The 22,635-nt window shown below is 46.5% G+C and overlaps 1 protein-coding gene across 1 annotated transcript in view; it reads right to left on the bottom strand.

The window, feature by feature from the left end:
• Sel1l3 (SEL1L family member 3) overlaps nucleotides 1-22,635 on the bottom strand; it is a 110,526-nt gene that overhangs the window by 11,874 nt on the left and 76,017 nt on the right. The window contains exons 15-20 of the mRNA XM_041671294.1: nucleotides 20,127-20,303; nucleotides 18,301-18,428; nucleotides 13,547-13,630; nucleotides 5,594-5,684; nucleotides 5,375-5,459; nucleotides 3,200-3,309 (exon numbers count right to left, since the gene is read on the bottom strand). Of these exons, the coding sequence (XP_041527228.1) occupies nucleotides 3,200-3,309; nucleotides 5,375-5,459; nucleotides 5,594-5,684; nucleotides 13,547-13,630; nucleotides 18,301-18,428; nucleotides 20,127-20,303 (675 nt within the window). The remainder of the gene's footprint in view (nucleotides 1-3,199; nucleotides 3,310-5,374; nucleotides 5,460-5,593; nucleotides 5,685-13,546; nucleotides 13,631-18,300; nucleotides 18,429-20,126; nucleotides 20,304-22,635) is intronic.

Below are 22,635 nucleotides of genomic sequence, written 5' to 3'. Positions count from 1 at the left end.
CCTACCTTACTAGCAATTATGTAAAAGCAATTTGAAGTGAGAACCAAGTGTCAGCCGCAGTCACTCAGTTAACAGAATTAAACCGTCCACGCCGACAAGGTTTCTGCCACCCTCCTCGGCTTAGCTACTTACTGCTCACTGAGATAACGACTGGAACACAGACATATAAACCAGCAGTATACTACTCTGTAGTCGTAAAACCACTGGGATGGTGACAGTCTTTCTCAGCGTATAACTGAGGTATTCAAGTGCAGGGGGTAGGGGAAGGTGGAGATCCCAAAGTGTTCACTACGGCCAAAGAGGGGGCACTCCCCAGCTCCTCCTTGGGAGACTCTTAACCAAGGAAAAAAGAATAGTGACCACTGAACTTTGTAGCACAGAAGGACTGGATAGATACATGTAGAATCAATAAATAGGTTGTCAAACAAAAGAAGAACCATTCATCCATGGGTATGAAAGATAGAGACTGTGTAATAAAATGTACACAGTCTATCAGTTGAGTGATAAGATTATTCCCAAGGTTGTAGGCACACTGGAGACTGTGGGAACCCACAGTTGTGAACCCGTTGCACCTTGACTGGAGGTCAGTGAGTTTGAGCTTAGTTTTGCTCTCTCAAAGTTGTTAATGACAGGTGTGGCTACAAATGAGAGATTCTGACCCAGGGTGTGGTTAATTAGTATTTTGGGTATAGAGGTGGATCCGCTCCACCTGGACCGAAGGTCGGAAAATTCAAGTCTATGCCTTATATCACGCCAATGAAGCCTGTGGCATCCCTCCTTCCTTTTGGAAAATAAATGTGGATGGATTCAGTATTCACTGAATGCCCCTCTTAATGCTGTGCTGTGTTTCTATTTCTTATTTATCTCATATCTCTGTTCCTTTTGCTTAATAATTCTAATCCTCACGCTCCTACCCTGGAACGTAGAAGTTTTGTTGAAGCTGGTCTTCAACGGGAGATGATGTAGCACACACAGCTGGTGGTAGGGACCAGAAGGGATGTGAAGATATCATGAAGAAGTGAGAAGCCCAGGCTAGAGGAATGGCTCAGTGGGTAAAGGTGTTTGCCACCAACCCTGATGGCCTGGGTTCAATCCCCAGGATCCACAGTGGGGAAGGAGAGGACCATCTCCCTAAAATTTGTCCTTTGGCATCTGCATGAATGCTGTGGCATGCTCACCCTTCCCTCCAACACACAAAAATGAATAAATAAATATAAAAAAAGAAAAAAGGAAGAAACAAAAGACTTTGCCATGGAACTACAGACACATTTATTTATTTCAGTTTTTTGCCGTTTAAGATTAAATTTTACTGTAACATTGCTTTTCTAAAAAAATAAATAACAAAATTGAAAATCAAATTATTAGGCCTAATTTTAAAAGACAGCTAATAACTGGGAAGATTGTTTCTTTAGCAGAGCTAGGCGATATAATAATAAGACAGATCATGTTCATCAAGCATACTTGGCATAGAATCAGAGCTTTCTAACAAACATCGCGTTCAATACTCACATCCCACAGGGGAGAGGCTATAATGACAACATCAGAGATTAGAGACAAGTCATGTACAAGCGACCGAGTGGGAAAGACAGGGGATTTTTAACCCGGGCACACAACTGTACTGATGTAATGCCTCTGAACTAAAAGAAGCCTGAGGCAGGAAGGAGCTTCCAACTTTGCTCTGTGACCACACACCTCCCAGCCACCTACACAAGCAGGAAGCAACCTTCCCATTCTCCACTGTGGAAAAGAGCCTGAGATCGTCACCTAATTCTAATTAGGAAGCTGAAAGGGAATGAAGAAAAGAACTACTGTAATGATACAAGCTAGTGATTGTTGCAGGCAAGACCTCCTAAAATCCCTGGGCAAACTTTGGAAGACAAGCAAGATGCCTGGGTAGCTCTGCAGCACTTCCCTCAAGATCTTCATGAACTAGAAATGCAAGTAACTTTACAGAAATCACCGGTTGTTGCATTCAGTGTGAAATATCCCCCACAGGGTCATGTGCGTGAACCCCTGGTCCCCAGCAGGCAGCACCGTTTGGGAAGGTTGTAGAATCTTTAAGAGTAGGAGTAAGTGGTCCCCTGGGAGTTGGTCTTCATTCTCTACAGCCCAGCTTCACTTCCTGTTCACTCTTTGTTTCCTGAGTGTGACAAACCAGACTCCAGCTCCCCCTAACAAGACTCCTTTCCTGTTGCCATAGAACTGAAAGCCAAAACAAGCCCTTTCTCTCCTAAGTTGCTCTCGGTCAGGATATTTGATCACACCAGGTAGCCAAAAGAAGCTTGCCACTGTTGAGGCTTTCTGACTGCATCCATTCCTGCTGCGATGCTTGTGGGCATATCATCTCCCGGGTGCTGTAAGTACACACTGTGCTTCCTTATATTCGTGCCCCATATATATATAGCCTAAGGTATTTGTAAGCAAACAAGAGACAGCCTCAAAAGACAGACTCCAAAAGAGGGCTGTTCTATAAACTGTGTAACCAGGATGCTTCAGAAGTTCAAGGTCATGGAGACAAGGAAGGACTGAGGAGCTGTCACAGATTGGAAGGAAAGGAAACACCTGCATGTCATGTGGGATCCAGCATGGGACCCTAGAGCAGAAAGGGACAGTGCGGAAAAGCTGTGAAAGGCATCAAGACCGCGTTGTCAACATCGTCATTCAGTAGAGGCACGAGGCTGCTAGAGGGGACATGGGGGAGATGGGTGGATGGTGCTGCTGACTCTCTGGGTTCTTTCTATAACCTTTTTTTTTTTAAAGTCTGAAATTATCAAAAAAATAAGGTTCCAAAAAGGTCTCGGGAGATCAAGGCCCATCACTCACTCACGTAATGTGCAAACCACTTCTTCCTATGGGCACCCCTCGAGGGCCTTGAGTGTCTACCCCATGAGTTAGTTAGTACTATGGAATGTGTAGAAATGCTGGTCACTTCCACCAGAGACGGAGTTTTGGTTACTCTGTTTGCAACCAGTTGTTTGGCCTTGAGCAATTCATTCCCTTGATGTCTCTCCGGGTAGACAATGGGGTGGGCCTTCCAGGCCTGCGTGAGGAACGTCGTCAGTGTTCTGTCAAGATGCACCTCGTAGAACCGAGGGCAAGGGTATGTGGCAATGAGGAGCGATGTCATCAAGTCATGCTCCTGAAGCCACAGAACGGACTGATAGGCCCTGGGCCTCCAGAGGCAGGTACTGCTGCTTACCTGGGAGTCTCCGTCCAGAGCGGCTTGGGCATACATCTGCACCGATAGCTCCAGATCTTGGGACTGGTTTTGGTGACCGTAGTAGTAAAGGTCTCCCATCTTCAAATATGCTGCAGAACACAAACCATGCTGTTACCTGTCAGGTAGTGTTATTTCCAGGGTGTCTAACCCATTGCCCATAGGCTGGGAGAGCATATATGCTTATTCTGGTGACATTGTGATAGGACACTGTCATCTGAAATTTCATGATCTAGAAACACACAATTAAGTTACCAAATAAATAAATAAATAAATAAATAAATAAATACATGTGAAAAAAGTCACAATGGGGGCTGGAGAGATGGCTCAGAGGTTAAGAGTACTGTCTGCTTTTCCAGAGGTCCTGAGTTCAATTCCCAGCAACCACATGGTGGCTCACAACCATCTATGAGATCTGGTGCCTTCTTCTGGCCTGCAGGCACACATGCAGACAGAATACTGTATACATAATATAAAAAAACAAATAAACAAAACAAAAAAGGTCATGTTTTAAGAAAATGTATGATTCCGATTTTTCTTGTATTCTGTATTATCTTGGGGCCACACGTGGATACCCAGTTTTAGATCAACATGTTAAACTACTGATATTTCCTATTATAATGTTTACATATGCTTATAAAACACTATCATAACTTTAACTGTCAACCTCTAATTGTAAATTGATAGAATGAGTCATCTGAGAGGAAATTCAGCTGGGGAAGTGCCGAGGCCAGACTGGCCTGTGGGCACGGCTGTGAGGAACTATTCTGAAACCAGATTTACAGACGGTTGTGAGCTGCTGTGTGGGTGCTGGGAATTGAACCCAGGTTCTCTGGAAGAGCGGCCAGTGCTCTTCACCGCTGAGCCATCTCTCCAGCCCCGTGAGGAACTGTCTTGATTGACACTTGATGTGGGAGGGCCTAGTCCACTGTGGGTGACTCCATCCTTAGGCGGGTGGTCCTGTAAATGAGCGTGCCGGAGAACAAACCAGCAAGCAGCATTTCTCCCTGGTTTCTGTCTCCAGGGTCCTGTCTGGAGCTTCTGCCCTGACTCCCCTCATCGATGGACTGTGACCTGGAAGCGTATGCCAAATGAACCCTTCTCGCCCCAGGTCACTTTTTCCTGGGGTGTTTCTATCACAGCAACAGAAAGGAAGATGGAACAAACATCTTCACGTTTTCCTTGGTGGAAATCTTATGCCCTGAGCACTTCCATCTACTGACATATCGAGTTTCCATGTTGGCGCCCTGAACAGATCTGCTTGGGAGAATCTCCACCAGCAGGCTCACAACGCATCAGTTAGGCCGTCTCTGACTCTGTGTCACAGCTGCAGCGCTGTGGCCTGGCCTTCGCGTGTCCTGCATGATTTTGACTTTGTTTCAGCCATGTATTTCATTTTCTTAGGGGTATAGCTAGAACTCAGTGCCAACAGAGGAAAGCAGACTCTGTCTCCGGTAGCTGCAGAGGACATCCAGCATGTGAATTGGGTGCTGGTGTTGGAAGGGCATAAGGGGTAAATGGAAATCAGAGGAGATTTAGTAATCAGGATTTAAGAAGCAAGTGCCATCCTTAGCGTGCAAGAGGGTGGTATCAGGGTATAGACGTGATACTTCCAGGGCTTCCTGGTCCCTTGAGAGCTGAGACCAAAGAGAACAGTTGGCTGATGGGAGCTAGAACACTCAAGGGCTGCTGCCAGGAGCTGGGTGCAAAGAGAAAGCCAGAGGTACTCCTGGGCTTCTCCCTTTCCCTCATGATGTAATCTTTCAACAGTATCCAGTTGGCAGAAGTTCACCTGAATGCCCTGGGCACAGGAGTCTGGGGACTGTTTCCTGGAGGCTGACCTCTATGCAGAGACCAGAGTGCAGGGTCCAGGAGCCCACCCATGGGCACAAAGACAGAGGACCCGCCCAGGGAACCACATCATATCAGCGCTCTCTTTAGAGATGTCTTGGTTTAAAAGAAGCTGCTGGTTTGCAGGAAGTACACAGCGGGAGGCTGACAGCAGTTTAGCCGTGACCTTAATAGCAGACGTTTTTCACTTTCTTCCCTAATTCTTTAGAAATACCACACTCCATACCACACTGTTAGATGGCCCCTGTTACTATAGATGAAAACCTCCCCAACACTCCAGTTGAGCACCTGTTTTTCTATACATACCAAATGAAGGGGCATCGATTTGAAAAACAGAGAAATTATAGTATCGCCAAACACAATTAATGCCCAAGAATTTCCTAGCCAGGTCCTAGAAGGAAAAGGGGAGAGAAAGTTAATTCACTAATATTTTGGCCCAGTGACTAATTTGGCCCCTGTAAAACTCAATTCATTATCTTTACCCTCAGAGCTTCTGCTGAGAGAAGAATAGAATACATTACTTACGGGCCGCTCCTCACAGATGTGGGCTAAATTTGTCTGTGACACTTCAATTCCAGTTTCTGCTGCTAAAACATAATACAGCAACGCTTCATGCCTAAAAATAGATGATTAATAATGAATTTCATATAGTGGCTCTTACTAATACTCAGAGAGCCTTATATTCAAACAGAAGAGGGCACGAAATAAGCAGTTTTTTAAAACCACAAAATCATGAGTTTTTCCCCCCTTTAAATAAATACTGTTGTTAAAAATACTGCCTGCACTGATTCATTTTCTCTTAAAAGCAGAAAGGACAGATAAGGCCGGGAGCTCCTCGATGCAACAGCTACCTCTACTGGTTGAACGGCATGTGGCCACACTGCCTGGGAACTGTCTGCAGGTCCTAGATTCTTGAAGCCTTACCTTCAGCTTTTATGATGAGTGGTATTAAGAAGAATCTCTGAGCTTTACAGCTCTCTGTTTCACGAAAGGCTTTCTGAGGTCTTAGGGGTCTGAAGAAGCTTAATTAAGTGGGGGCTTTTGTTGGGCATTAGAAGCAGGGCAAAAGCAACCTGGTTTAGAAGGGCTGATAGCAGAGGTCAAAACAGACAAGAAAATAACCATTGAATGCAGCGAGTAATTGCCTAGGATTTCTGCATGGAGCTGTGACAAGGGCCTGGGGCTGTGGAGATGGCCCCACATCCATTAATAGAGGGAGGGCCACGAGCACAATGTCTCTGGACGATGAGGTAGCCATGCCAACGCAAGAAGCATCAATAATATGCGTACCACATGGTCCCACACATCTCACCTGCGGGGTCTATTCAAAAGGGAAAAATCAGAGCTATGTACAGAGACTCCATTGTCAAGGAGTTCGTGGGAGGGCTGCTCACAGGAACAATAAGAAAGAAAACAGCAAACATACATTTGACAACTACCAAGTGGTGGAAGGACTCCGTGGTGGGTAGCTCCTTTCAGAGGTGGTCGTTCAGAACAATGTTACAAGATGGTGTGGTGGCACATGCCAGTAAACCCAGCACCTTCCAGGCAGGAGCCGGGGAGAGGGGGGTTCAGAGCTCAAGGGCATTCTTAGCTAACTAGTATATTGGAGGCAAGACTGGGCTGTATGAAACCTTGCCTACCGTACACACAAAGCTCTGGGTTGCAAAGGAAAAGTAAATTGAACACACGAAGGCACACACAGATGACGAGCCTCTGAGGCTCTTCGGCCTTAACTCATTTGGTCAGAGTGCATGTAATATTTATTTCCTTCTTTTTAATTACCTGCTTCCTCAATTATGTATATGGCCCAGTTTATGATTAAAAATGGATCATAAGTAGTTGTTTCCAAGGTTTAATTTTTTTCACTTGGAGCAGATGATAGTGGTGATGTTTTCTTCATTTTTGCTTAGAAAGTGGACCGGGGGGGGGGGGGGAGCTAGGGAGGGCATGGGAGAGACAAAACCAGGTAACAGTGTGAAGTCATTGCTTCTAAACAGCTGTGAGCTAGCAGCTCTGGGCGGACCATGAAACAGAGAGGTGGCTAGAGAGAAAACTGGGGCAGTCAGACCTTCAGCAGAAACGTAGGCCAAGGGCTGCATGGCTGAAAAGGGAGCCAATTCCCAGCCTACGAGAGGCCCCCAAACATAGACCCGTTAGCTGATGCCTGCTAAGGAGAGTCAACCAGATGAGCAGTGTTCCCTGCAAAGACTAGTCATGAGCCCAAAACCGAACCATAAATGTTACACAGCCTGCAACAACCATGTTTGGGTACCAGACTCTTCAGAGCAGAGCAGAGCAGACCCCAGAAAGCATGTCAGTGGGACTGAGCAAAAAGCTACATCCTTCTGCAACAAGGTTCTGCTCTTACATATTCTCCCTCTCCCCCCCCCCACCCCCAACTTCTTTTTGAGATAGGGCTTCATGCATCTGTGCTCCAGGCTGGTCTGAACTTGCTATGCAACTGAGGATGACTCTGACTGACTATTTTCACTTCCTGAGTAGTGACATTGCAGGAGCATACCACCATGACTGGTGCCAGGGATCGAACCAAGGGTTTTGTTTGCTAGGCAAGTACTCTACTGAGTTACATCCTTAGACCTAAGGTCTCCAGAACTCAAGTTGTTTCAGAGATAGCTGGCGTATATTCATGCCTTGGTTTCCACCCAAAATGAACAAGGGTCAGGTGAGGTGGCCCATGCCTTTAGTCCTAGCACTCAGGAGCATCTCTGTGAGTCTGAGGCCAGCCTAGTCTACATGGGGCACTCCAGCATAGCCAGGATGACATAGAGAGACCCCATCTCAGAAACAGAAAAAGCACAAGGGAAGGACATGATATTGATTTACAACCCAAGGTCAAGATCTGGGCCGTGAAGAGACACACACATTATTAAAACATAATGCGAGAAGCTTCTCTTGAGCAAAGAAACATCAGCCGGCTGCGAGGACTGAGGACTGAGAGGTGAGTGTGAGATTGATCTCCTTCCTCTTAAGAACACTTACTAGGCAGAGCTTGTAAGGACAGTACCTCCTCTCTCAAGTCACCTTGGTGATGGAGGCGGGGGGAAGAGAGACTTCCGATGCCCAAATATTACATAAACCCAGAGGAAAGTTAGCAGCATTCTGGAGCACTGCCATCAAGGAAGAACTGAGATCCATCAAAATGAGATGTCTAAACATATCTTTGTCAATATCAGTCTCAACAGAAATCTGCCTCATCTTCCATCTGGCAGAACCAATCACTCAACGCCTGTGTGCCTGATGTCATCACATTTCCTACAGTGGCCATCTCTAGGGATGTGACACTACAGAGCAACCTTCCCCGCTTATTAAAACCATTGGGGGGCTGAGGATAAAGGGCTTGCTGTGTATGCGCCAGAACCCAGGGGGGACTGGGAGGGGCTGGATACAGGCAGATCTCAGGGACTTGCTGGACAGCCAGCCTAGCTGAAAAGGGTTCAACAGCACCCTGTCAACAGAAACCCCACGTCCACCTCTCGCTTCCAAGTGTGTGCATGCCCATACATCACACACACACACACACACACACACACACACACACACACACACTCCTCTGAGACATAGACCTTCCCACATGTAACCTCCCAGCATTCACTTGACTATCTTCACGGAAATCACGTAAAAGCGTTCATTGCAGACATATCTACTCTTGCATTCTGAACAAACATCAGCTTGTCCCCAGAAGCCCAAAGACAGAGTTCAAAGCTTTCTTGTTCTTCCACGAATATCCTCAAGGTGGAGAAGGGCCAATAGTATTCCCAAGCACAGACACAACTCTTCCATGACAGTCGCTGTGACAGAAAGGTCGAAAGGGCACACATAAGAAGGGACTCGTGGAGAATGGGCTGAGAAACCTTTTCTCCCTTCTCGTCTCAGGCCTGGCATTAAATGCTCCTGGCACTTTCCTGGTGATACATCTTCATAAGAGCTTGTGTGGCCACCTGCTGTGAACGGTGAGTTTGAGCACTCAAGTATGTCTGAGTGGGTTCTCAGACAATTAAACTATTGCTTCTGTGGCTTTTTGTGCTAATGCCTAAAGCGGCTCAGACAAGAAACATGAGGGGGAAAAGCAAAAACAAAAACAAAAACAATCAAAAAACTAACATTTAGAGTCTCCCCGTGGAATTTATTGCAAAAAGGTGACTCTTTCATCCGCAGCTCCATGTGCCTCCTTGTCCCGCAGCAAGCCAACTGTGTGCCGGCTGACATGGAGGGGGAAGTACTTGGGGTGTTGAAGACAAAGGGCAGTCAAACTCATAGCTCAAAGATAAAATACACACAAATAAAGCAGCCTGAAATGAAACATGACAGCTGGCCCTTCCTTGCCAACACCTTCTAGGGTCCAAGGACCGCCTTGGGCATGACGACATAATCTTCCAAGATATGTCAGTGCAGCCGAAGCCCCTTTCCCCATCATGGTCTTCTCTTAAACAATTCCACATAAATCTTGGAACAACAGAAAAAGCCACAAGCACATCAAACTGACACATGTAATTTGGAAATAACGTCCAGAGGCTGGGGACATTGATGGATGCCTTAGTTCTATTACAGCAAAATAGAAGGTCCCTCAGAGTTGGAGGCTGGGAGAAGCGCATGTCTCTTCCCTGTTTGCCCCTGGGGAGGGCTGGAAGGCTGGGAGGACAGGATAACTTAGAAGCACTTTGCTCCAAATGTATTTTGACAAAATTTTCCTACTGTGATGGATATAGACGATTTTTTTCCTGTCAGACTAAAGCTTCAAATCCAAACTGATTGCTTCAGCTGTACTTAGCATCAGGATGAAGACTGGCAAGGACAACAAGGGGCAGAGATGTGTGGATGACGGGCAGGACAGCAACGGGAAGCCATTTCAGCGAACAACTAGCAACGCGGTATAAGGTGCCTTCGCAGAGACCCAGGGACCCCACTGGCAAGCTTAATTGTCGGCAGGTCCTCCAGCCCAAACGTCAAGCCACACGGGGCTTCAAGACAACAAAGAGAAAACACAGACATGCATTAACATGAGAACCTTGGCATGTGACCACCAAGGGTGCGCCGCCATGCTACCCAGAGGCGGGAATCGAACTGTAGACATAGGCTAACTTGAAAAGCAGTTGAGTGATTACATATATACTGATTTTAATAATATAAAGGTCAGAAGCAAGCCAAACCAAACGTCCTGCATGCAAACATATCCTTATATCCATATCCATAGAAGAATCTAAAAGCAAACAAGACGTACTGGGGTGGTGGTGGAATTCAGTTTGGGAGGGACAGGCAGGTTTCGTCAACATAGGACCAGAGCAATGCTTCCTCCCCTGCCCCCTCCAGTCCTTTCTTCCTTTCCTCTCTCCTCTCATGCCAGCCTCCTTCCCTGTGTAGCCCTGGCTGTCCTTGAACTCACAGAGATCTGCCTGCCTCTGCCTCCAAAGCGCTGCCATTACCACCACATTCAGCCGTTTCTCCCTCCCTCCTTCCTTTCCCTCCTTGATGAAAGAGTTCACTAAGTTGCCCCGGCTGGCCTTGAACTTCAGAGCCCTTTGCCTCAGCCTCCTCGCACTGAGACAGACCTAGGCCTAGGCACCAGCGTCTTTGGTTCACGCCACTTCCTTAGATAAGGGAGACCCTGGGGCACTTTACTGTTAGTGTCTGCACTCAGGCCCATGTCACACACTATTTCATGTGGGTCTCTATTATATTGACAAAGGGGAATCAGTCCACTGATTCAAATGTGAAGCTCCCTTGGCTTGGATTCTGAACTGGCCCCCTTTCTATGCATGTCACCAATTAGTAAGAAGGGGATATCTCGTCACTCATAATCCCATCAAACCATGCTTCTTTGGCTAGATTTTATTCAAAAGTTGCTCTCGTTGCAAATGGAATGGCTTAAAAATTTGCACTAGATTGAGGTTTTTTGTTGTTTTTTCTATTATCATTATTATTTTATTTTTTTTTTAATTTATTTATTTATTAAGGATTTCTGTCTCTTTGTTGTTGTTTTGTCTGTTTCTTTACTTCTGCTGCTGCAATAGTCTCTGCTAGAAACTCTGCCCCCTGCAGGCTAAGCGGACACTGCCTGTCCTTCAAGGCTGCAGACTCCCTAATTCTGTTGTCCCAAGCCTCCCAAGCCAAGTAGCATCTTTCCCTCATCCAAATTTCCAAAGCCCATGCCACGGCTCTTCATCCAGTCCCCTCAGTTAACTCATTTAGAGTTTCTGGGTGCTTCTCAGGGGCTCCCCCGTGCTGGGCACTGTGATGCCGGCTGTTCAGCTGACATGCTAGGAACAGGCATACCCCATGATGGACAAAACAGGGAAGGACTAGGCAGGATTCCTGGGTAGAAGCAACGGTCAGCGCAGAGGCTTGGAGTCAGACTGAACTTTGGCCTTGGGAGAAAAGACTGAGGGAAGAGGAGAGGCAGCGAGCAGTATGAGGAGTGACTTCTGCCATCCTCGTGGCCAATGGCAAGGTGCCCCGCATTTAGGCATTACACTAAATCTTTTTTTAAACAATACTTTGTGTTTTTTTTGAAAGTTTCATACCGTTGGGTTTTTAAATAAAAATTATTTTTAATTTTTATTATTTTGAATTATAACTATGTGGAAATGTGCCCATGACTGCAGGTGCCCTGCCCACAGAGGCCAGGGGCATGGTATCCCCTGGAGTTGGTGGTGAGTTGGTTCTGATGTGGGTGCTGGGAGGTGAACTCAGGTCCTCTGGAAGAGCAGAACATGCTCTTAACCACTTAGCAATCCCTCCAGCCTATACAGTGAATCTTAGCAGAATCAGAATTGACACGCGGGCAGCGCACACTCACAGTCTCTTCCCCACAGAGTGTAGGGGGAAACTCCTTCTAGGGCTGGAATTTAAGAAAGAAAACAGGCCCAACCTATTCATCTAATCCTCGTGGCAAGATCTAGAATGTGAGAGCTCAAGTGCTTTGTGAAGTTTAATTCAAAAGCAGGCAAGAAAACAAACCCTCTGTATGGAAAGTCAGGCAGCAGACAGCTGAGGGGTGTCATCAGGCCTGAGTGTGTTTACAGGCGCGTTCCTCTTTGAGGAAACCACCACAAAGGAACACTTTGATAATTGGGTGTTTAGTTCACCCTAAGAAGCTTGTGAGAAGAAGAGAGGGAGGTTAAGGATGGATTTGAGAGAGGTGGTTTTTTTTGTTTGTTTGTTTGCTTGTTTTTGAGACAGGGTTTTGCTCTGTAGCCCGGCAAGCCTGGAACTCACTGTGGAGACCCAGCTGACCTTGAACTCGCTATGATCTTCCTGCCTTGGTCTCCTGGAGAGCTGGGACTAAAGGTAGGCACTGCCATTCCCAGCCCTGGGTTTGAGGTTCTTATGAACCTCACTTGGGAATCAGGATAACACAGGGCAGAAAGGTTGAGGCGTGTTCACAGCTGGGGACAGTTATTTCATTTAAAGAAACTTCTTCATGATCGTGCATGGGGAAGCTATAGATAATGAACAGTTCCAGGATGACAAAACAAACATTTGTATTTGGTGCTTTTTCAAGGGTCTCATTTCCCAGCACGCTTTGATTTAAGATCCTTGCTCACTGATGTGTTGGCTCAGCTATGGACCGAAAGGGAAAATGGCATCCTTTTGGGCCTACGCTTTTATTTTTAATTAAGGTTCATATCAGAGTGTGATCTATTCTAGGTCTGGTCTAATGTCTTTGAGGCAGTGGACCGAGGGGATTTCTGATGATTTGCATATCCATTTTTGTTATTATGGAAATACCCAGATCATTTAGGCAATAAACCAGCCAAGAAAATGCGGCCTGAGGGAGCAAAGATGGAGTGTGCCAGAGTCCACAGAAGGAAACAAAACGGGGAAAGAAGGCAGGTGGCGTTTGAAAGCCGCCCGGCGATTTACGATCACCAAACAGTGACAGAGATGGAGAGTATCTCATCTCTTCAGGACAGGGTGGGTTACCCATGCCAAGGTCAGGAAAGGGGGCATCAGCCAGTTAGTGACATCCAACAATCTGGGGTTCTGAGGTGTAGGCAACTATCTGTGTAGGAAAAGGGCAAAGCCTTGACCTTCTACACCGGCCTCTTTTCCCACCAACCAGGTGGATATGCTAGGCTTTGAGAGGCCTGGCGGGATGAAGATGGGTCTTCCCCAGGACTGCCCGTGTTGTTCCTAACTCTACAGCCAAGCAGAACAGGTCTGAAGGAAAGAGAAATCAATGTAAGTGTGTGTCTCTCAACTTGATGAATGTGGACACTCCCCCCCCCCCCCAGAGAACTAATTTTTGTGTATAATTAAACATGGAAATGCAATGTTTTCCAATCAACAGCCAATCAGCCTGTGTGGCTCTGAATAGCATTACTGGGAGGCTGTGATTTCCCTGCAAATTGCCTTTTTGGGGTTGCATTTTAAGATCCCCCCCCCTCCTAAGACTATGCTGACAGGTTGAACGTGGAGGGCTGAGGAAGTTCACTCTGATGTGGGTCCTGGGCTTACCACAGTCCCTCCAGGTAGGCGTTGAGGCCTCTGCGAATGACATGACCCAAGTATCCATTTTTCTCAGCCACGTGCTTTGCCCATCTGAAAAAGAAAGGCAAGAGAAGGGAAAACATGCGGGCTGCAGCAGATTAAATAATCACCTTTCCTCATATGATCGCCGTAAATCCCACTTGGGGAATATTTTCCTGTTTGAATTTTTATAAAGCAACAAAGCAGAACAGAATATTAAGAGGGTAAAGAGAATGCATTTGGAGAGCTCTTGTTCAATGTCCTTGTTTACAAATGCTGAGTAGCAGCTTGCTATGGAAACAAAGACCCATAATGCATATAATGTAAAATTCTACTGCTATAGAAAGACATCTCCGCCCAGGGTGCCATAGCTGCTCTTATTAAAATGGATTCGCTAGAGCTATCGGACAGCTCAGAGGTACAACAGGGGCTTAGGACATGCCGGGCTGTGGGTTCAACCCCTGGTACCAGGAAAATAAACAACTAAATATATTTACTGCTATACTAATGAGAATGACCCCACATAGGCTCGGGTGTCTGACTACTTGCTGAAACTGCTTAGGAAGGATTAGGAGGTGTGGCCTTGTTGTAAAAGGTGTGTCCCAATGGGTTAGACTTTGAGATTTCAGAAGCCTCTAGCACTTTTCCTAGTGTCCCTCACCTCTCTCTCTCTCTCTCTCTCTCTCTCTCTCTCTCTCTCTCTTTGCATTGTTCTTTTGGATCAAACTGTGAGCTCTCAGCTACTGGTCTAGCACCATGCCTGCCTTCCCGCCTGCCTGCCACGCTCCCCACCATAGTGGTAATGAGACTTACACCTCTGAAATTGTGACACCCCCAGAACTCTTTCTTCTATAATGTGCCTTGTTCATGGTGTCATATCACAATAGAAAACCAACTAAGACACATGATAAGGTTTCTTTGTTTTTAAGTCTGCTCCCTAATGTATCTGAGAGGGGTTTATTAACAATCAATTGCTGTGTTGTGATCTGTAGACTTAAACCACTTTTAAAAAATGTAGAGGCAGAGGCAGGCGGATCTCTGTGAGTTCGAGACCAGCCTGGTCTACAAGAGCTAGTTCCAGGACAGGCTCCAAAACCACAGAGAAACCCTGTCTTGAAAAAAAAAATGTATATAACTTTGCAGTTGTGGTGTGGTACACAACTTTAATCCCAGCACTTGGGAGGCAGAAGCAAGAGAATTTCTGTAAGTTTGATACCAGCTCAGTCTACATAGTGAGCTCCAGGACAGGCAAAACTACATAGAGAAACTTATGTCAAAAACCAAAACCAAAGAAATAAAAAGTATAAAAATAAATAGCTATAAGTTAGTGGGGGGATAGAATAACTTATAAAACAATTAATACAAAAGAAGAATAAGAAAAGAGGAAACCAAAGATGGAAAATGAACCAGATAAGGTAACAGGAAATAATAAAATAATATATTTAAAGGTTTATTTATTTTATTTGGTGTGTATAAGTGTTTGCCTACACATCTATATGTATACCCATGCATGCCTGGTGCTCTCTAGTGGTCAGAGGCACTGGATTCCCTAGAACTGAAGCTGTAGTTGTCTACGAGTCCTCAGGAGTGTCCTCTGGAAGAGCAATAAGTACTCTTAACCAATATGCCATCTCTCTAGTCCTAAAGTATTAGATTTTAAAACCAAGTGTATCTACAATTGCACTAAATGTAAATGAGCTAAATATGTCAATTAAAAACTAAAACTGTCAGATGGAATAATTTGTATAAAAACCCAACTCCATGCTGCTATACAATAAAGAAAAAAGTGATACATTAAAGGACAGAGAACCAATTAAAGTAAATGGAGACTAAGTTAGCAGTGCCCATTAACAGAGATAACAAGAACACTGTAAAATTATGAAAGAGTCATAGAAAAGCAAAATAAATCTATGCGATCCAATTACATAAACCCACAATATACAGCACAAAACTGATAAAACTCCAAGGAAATAAGTTAAGTCTATATACACAGAGAGTTCGAACACGTTTCTTTCAGTAAATGGCTTAACAAGCAGAATAAGAAAAGCCAGAAGGAAGACAGAAGGTCTAAACAATGCAATCAACAAACTTAGTGTAGCGATGTATGCAGACATAGCTGTATGTATGTATGTATGTATGTATGTATGTATGCTCATACCCACGCATACTCCTACCCAATGAGTTTAGAAGAGCCTGTTTTAAAGAGAGCAGAAAGCATTGACCAAATTGTCAACATACTGTTCATCGAGCATGCTCCAGCAAGTTCCCAAGGACTGAGGTTGTTGGGGACTGCAGACCACCAGACCCTGAATTTCCTGTAAACAACTTGTCTTTCTCTGCTCTGAGCAGCCTGCAGCTGCTCTGAGTACAAGACCCTGATGGCAGGGGAGTGATGGGTCTGCAGCTGAAAGATCCCGAGAGCTGGGGTGTGGCCCGAGTCCTATATAAGCTGCCCCAGAGCACAAGAAAATCGACACTCTTGGCATTCTTGTCTCAAGGATGACCTGTGTCCTGTGTCTCTGTCTGTCTGTGTGCGTGCGTTTTTTAAATCTCCACCCTGGTTCCTGACTCACGCGCATAGACCGTACAGCAGACACGGGAGTGCTTTACATGAGGTCATTGCAAATACACTCTCTGATCATCATGGACAAAAGAGTACTGAGAAAATCTACACAGAGTGAATGTTCACCCCAATACCCTACATAACAATGAGAAAGGGCTTCAAATTAGCCTGCGTTTTCTCACTAAGGTGAGGTCAGATGGATTTGATCCCAACTGTCTTAGGGAAACATCCTTTAAGGGAGTCAGGCTACAGGTGAGCTGGAGCCAAAGGCAGGGTCAGCCATGTTTTCTCTCTTCTAAAAAGGGTGAGATATAAACTTCGTAGGTCATAAATGGTTTTTCTTTGTTTGCTTTGTAACCTGTTAAAAATGCAGAAAGCTTCTAAAGCCCTGCAGGGCAGGCACAAGACGGCATCTCATCCGAGAGCCGCAAAAGGCCAGACTCTGAAAAGCATTTTGGGTAAGCAAGACTTGAGAAATGTGCCTGCTAGGTGGCTGGAGAGAGGGCTCAGTGGGTGAGAGCACTTGATGCTCTTGCAGAGGACCTGGGTTCTGTGCCCATATGAGGCCTGACACTGTTCACAACTCTAGTCCAGGGGATCAGATGCCCTCTCTCGACCATGGTGGGCACTGCAGTCACATGGTACACAGATTTACGTGCAGGCAAAACACACATGAAGTAAAAATAAATGAATCTGTTTTTAAAACAGGCCGCCTCGCCAATCTTCAGGAAGTTATTGCGGAGTATGTTCCAACAAAACTCTGAGAAGAGGACTGAGAAAGACAAGGGCCAGCCTGGAGTGTCAGAACACTGCCAAACACAGAAGGAAGGAGAAGTCCCAGTGTGGGGGCAAAGTCAATGTCAGGATCACAACCCAAAACGGAGCCCCCACAAAGACTCCAGGAGAAACACCGTGAGAAGATTAACTTAGTAGAATAGACCCGATGGAACAGACCCAATGTGTCTGGGCACACTGAGAGAGAGGGGGTTTAAGTGACAGGAGAACTGGATCAAGAATACAGAAATATGATGGGACTGGAAAGATGGCTCAGCAGTTAAGAGCACTGACTGCTCTTCCAGAGGACCCGGGTATGGTTCCCAGCACCCACATTATTGCTCACAATCACCCGTAACTCCAGTTCCAGGGTATCTGATGAGCTCTGCCAGTCTCCTTGGGCACCAGGCACACATGCGGTATGCAGACAGATGTGCAGCCAAAACACCCATCCATATGAAATTATAAAATTGAAAACTAAATAAAGGTTTATTTTTTTAAAAAGAATATGAAAATGATACATAGAGAGAAGAAAATAATAATTCCTCAATAGAAGCTTATGTAAGAAAGAAAAACCTAGGATAGTATGATTACCTTGATTCATGGCTTAGTCATATTAACTCAGCCCTGATACTATTCTCACCAAGACAAAAAACTCCCGGGGAAGATGGCAGCAGACAGGAAGCCTTGGGGTGCTGGGTCCTGGGAGGCAGCAGAGAAATGCCTTCATTCCCCCGGGGAAGCACCACCACACAAGGCCTGTGGTGAGAGTACCGAGACCAGTGTGGAGAACATGCTGCTTAGAGATGGAGAAAGAAGAAATAACAGTCAGACTGTGCCGTGCTCTCGGGACCAGGAACTGGAGTGGAGGGTGGGGACTGGGATTGCTTGTTTTGTCTTGCTGAATTTTTTTAATTAAAAAAAAAATTAAAATACTCTGCTTGTCAAGTATTTGGTTTTCTTTCTTATTTTAATTTTATGTGTTTTAATTTTGTGGTTGTTTACTTACATGTATATCTGTGTAACGCATTTCGGGGAGGTTCAAAGAGGGCATCAGATCCCCTGGAAGTGGGACTATAAATGGTTATGAGCAGCTATGCGGTGTTTAGACTCAAACCTAAGTCTTCTGCAGGGGCAGCAAGTGCTCTTAACCTCTGAGCCCTCTCTGCATCCCCAATTATTTGGGTTCCCCCACTTTTAAATCTACAGGCATGCATAAATGATAAATGTAAAAACTGAACTTTAAAACGTTCAATGAGAGATAAAGAAATAATCAGTGAGGGGGGGCAATGAGAAAGGAGCAGGAGAGAGGGAGGAGGGAGGGGAGAGAGATATTTCTTTTGTCAGGCAAGGTGAGTTGAGGATGTGGCTTTTCAATGGTAGGGGACATTTGGCAGATTCTTACACAACAGCTTTCTCAGGATCTCTAGGGAAGGTCTCCAGGTTGCCAGTGATATAGTAAAGAGAACACCACAGCGTCCCTTCGATGTGCCCTCCTTGTGCGGCCTTGTGGAAGTATTCACCAGCTAGCGTCTGTAACGAGATGAACAGGAGACCCCCTCATTAGTGCACAGCCCTCCTGGCCGCAGCGCCTTTGGCACGGCCGAGGTCGCAGGTACTTGAAGCCCCACACGATCACAGGCTTATGTCTTCTGACACTTCAGAGCAAACCAGGTCAAGAGAGCTTCAAACAGGGAGCTCGTCCCAGAGGCCCGGGATATACAGCTTCACTGAGAACTATTCTGTTGATTAAGTTTACCCAATAAAGACGACACCATGCATCCAGGGGCGTGCTGTCACCTCACTGGGTCCTCACAAAACCTCTGCAGGCTCGATGGAGGCGTGTGACAGGAGTGGCACAGGGTGAGAACGCCAGCATTTGCTTTCCTAACCTCACTTAATACCTTTCTTTACGCTCATGCGCGTCTAGTGCGGAAGTGAGAATTAGAAAGTGGCGGGGAATGGATCCACGCTCGCAGATGTGTGGGAGAGCTACCAGACATTTGCAATGCACAGGGATCTCAGCTGTAGTGCAGCCGGGGAGAGGTGGAGGGAAGGAGGAAAACAAACATTTAGTGCATGCGTGTGTATGTGTGTGTGTGCGTGTGTGTGTGTGTACCAATTTCCACTGGTCACCAATATTTCTCAGAAGGGTAGCGAACTACTGTTTTTTTAAAAAGCATGGTCTTTATAAGCAAGAGGGACTTGGGGTTGAATCTCTGCTTGCCGTCTGTCCAGCCATGTGGTCTTATTCTTTCCAAACCTCTTTTGTTGTGTTTGGTTCTGGTATGTTGTTGTCGTTGTTGTTGTTTTCCACAGTAAATGTGGCTTCTGAAACCAGACGCGGCGGTACACACTTGTAATCCTAGTCCTTGAGGGGTGAAGGAAGGAGGCTCAGAAATTCAAGGCTTGCCCTGACTACTTAATAAGTTACAATGTCATCAGAGGAGTTGTTCATGACCCCCCTTCTAAAACAGCATCCCCCAATCTCCTCTAGTTCCAGCCTCTTTGTCCCTCTCATTAGGACAGGGACCGGTATGTCCACTGCTGTGTGCCTGGCAGAGGGGGCTATATGTCACAGTTCTGAGTTATGACTCCCATCAGCAGTGTGACCATGAAGAGAGGGTTCCCACATCACATCAGGGTCTAGGTCCTGACTTAAACTAAGTGTACGACTCTAATGACTCAGAGATCTGGTGGCCCATTCCAGAAGATGGGCACAGACATAGCTGATGTTTCAGAGGCTGGTACATATGAACCTGCCATCTTCCAAACTTCTGAAGTGCTTGGCATTGAGGAAGTGCCCAGGAAGCACCAAACATGGCCTCTGTTCTTTGGTTTGTAACTTTGGTCTCACCTCTGGCAACTCTACCAGCCCTTGGCCCTTTCTGTATCTTAGAAGGCCAGTTTCCCTGAACCATCTCTTGCTCTCCCATGGTGGATAATTCCCGTTATCATCCTCTACTCAAGCCTTCCTCTGCCACAAAGACTTCATGGATGCTCTGGCTGTCCTTGGTTCTGCTCCCTGGAAGCACTAGGATGAGCTCCCACTGGCTAAGGTCGCCATGCCCTCCTCACTGAGCTCCTTGAGGGCACGCCCATGCCTCAGGTCATGTTCTTACACACCTCCCATGCCACCACGCCTCCTGTAGGTCTGAGCCCTCGCAAACCTTCCCCAAGCATTCCCAACCAGCCACTGGCCAGGCATGGAGCCCTCTCAGGTTCACTCACCAGATTCCTTCCAGAAACTCCCGGGAAAATGCCATCCAGATACAGGACCCCAAGGTTGTATGATGCATCTGGGTTCCCCATTTCTTCTGCTTTTAACCAGTATTTTGCTGCTTTGGCATAATTTTTCCTGAATTTGTGGTAATACCATCCCAGGCCATTGACGGCCTGATGTAATCCCTGAATTTTATAACAAGAGGGAAATTATTATTACTATTATTATTTTAACAAAATCTAAAGCCATCTGGAAGCAGTTGCTGTGGCGGCATTCTCCCCGAGTCTTTCTCTTTTTCGAGGGGCAGATGTCACTGGAGGAACGATAACGGCTAGACAGCACGAGCCTGCCTGAGAGACTTCCCAGGTGGTTTATGGCCGGCTGCTGCTGGGTTTTCTGCCTTGCAGCCTCAATAGTGATGCTGGTCCCCCAAATCATCTCTCAGTGCCTATGGGCTCTTACGCAACACCCCTGCAAATGCCACTCCTTACCCAGCAGGATCCTGTATGCCCTTCAAATTCACGAGAATCGGGCGGCAGCAGGATGTCTAAGATTGAAACCCGCCCTGGCTGGGATAGTTTCTAGGCGACCCGCCTGCCCATCTGTTGAGTCCTCTCCCCTGAACACCAACAAGCCTCTGAGGGCAGCAACTGTGACAATCTACTTGCACAGCTTCGGGGCTCTGAGATGAGCTGGCATCTCCAGTTCTGATGGGATTCAGGCTCTGACAGGGACTGGAGCCGCAGACAAGGATGGTGAGGGAAGGTTTCAACATGGAGCTAGTAATATCAGCTCCAGGGAGGGAGCTGTTTGTGTCAATCTGTCCTCCAGCGTCCTTGTCCTTCCTGAGTGTATTTCATCGGGGACCCTTTCCTGTTCTCACAGATGCACAGATGATGAAACTCGACTGTCTTGCAGGGCAAGAATAATCCCAAGAGAGCCTCCTGCCCTGCCATAACACACCTGCATGCACACTGAGTTCTTATTTCTCAGTTCTTGCCTGACCTAAAGACCAGAGAGGGAAAAAGGATGGGAGGGACCAAGAGTGCCCTTGCATCTGCAGACTTGTAAGGACAGTCTCATTGTGGACGTAGGCATTTTAGCCTCCCCTTGCATCCAGGAGGAACTGACATCTTGGTTTTTATCTCCAGCACAGTAGACACTTTCGAACAAGTGCCAGATGGGTGAAATCTGCACCCTGAATGCAGGTGCAAAACAAAACCCTCTACCCTTAAGGTGGAGGCCATTCTTGCAGGCCATCAAGACACGCAGACCAACAGAGACACCTGAGTGGAGTCTGCACACGACCTTCACAGAGCATCTTACACGCCTGGGGCAACCTAAATTCCCTGCAAGTACTATAACTCTGTCTAAAGAAGTAATAGACCAAGGCATCCTATAAACTGGCAGCAAAATTCTGGGGCCATGCCCACAGTAACATCCGAATGGCTTTCCATTGCTCAGCTGGAGAGCACACAGCCTGATTCCGATGCCCCACCACAAGCCAAAAGCTAGCGCTTCTTTGGGAATTGCTCTGGGTTCATTTCAGTTTAGGATCCCACAAGAAATCCTGTCATATTACTTAGTTCTTAGCCCTTAGCCCTTGTTCTGGACCTCTATTAAACTGGATCAACACATCTGCCTCTGTGCGTCTCCAAATTCCAAAATTCGAGTTGTAGGCATCTTTCCCCCACAGTCCCCATCAAACACGAGGCCCCCAGTGAGTCCTTGCCAATGAGAGTGAGAATCACACAGCGTTTAAGGCACAGAGACTCCAAAATGTTTTGTAATCTGAAATAAAGCAGGCTGAATGTGAATTCACCACTAGGGGCGCTAAAGAGATGCAACCTCACACTTGAGGATGCCCTGGACTCAGCACCATCAATGACCGTTAATGAGCTGCTTCTCTTTCTGTGCATCACTTGGGTTAGGCCAATAGTACGTATGCACATAACAAGCAGGATCATCACAATAGTACGTATGCACATAACAAACAGGATCATCACAGCCAAGCACTGGGCTGAGCTCCTGGAGTTCAGCTGAAGAGAGGGAGGAGGGGCCATGATGAGCAAGAGGAGTCAAGATGATGATTGGGGAAATCCACAGAGACATCTTCCTGGAGCTCATGGGAACTCGGGGACTCTGGACTGACAGCTGGGGAACTTGCATGGGAGCAATCTAGGCCTTCTGAATGTGGGTGACAGTTATATAGTTGATCTTTTGTGGTGGGAACACTGGCAGTGGGCCCAGAACTTATCCCAGGTGCATAAACTGGCTTTTTGGAGCCCATTCCTTATGGTGGGTTACCTTGCTCAGCCTTGATACTGGGGCGGGGGGGGGGGGGGTGGTCCTGCCTCAACTTGGTATGCCAGACTTTGTTGACTCTCCAATGGAGGCGAACCCCCTCTGAGGAGTGGATGGGGGGCAGGGAGGGAGAGGGGTGGGGGAAACAGGAGAAGGGAAGGGGGGGGCTGGGGTTGGTATATAAAATGTAAAAAAAAAATAAGTAAAAAAAAA

Source organism: Microtus oregoni, unplaced genomic scaffold, assembly GCF_018167655.1.
Source record: "Microtus oregoni isolate MIOR12 unplaced genomic scaffold, Mior012 000021F_ref0000039, whole genome shotgun sequence".
Lineage (NCBI taxonomy): Eukaryota > Metazoa > Chordata > Mammalia > Rodentia > Cricetidae > Microtus > Microtus oregoni.
The sequence above is the reverse complement of the archived record's forward strand: the minus strand, read 5'-3'. Positions and strand labels throughout refer to the sequence as shown.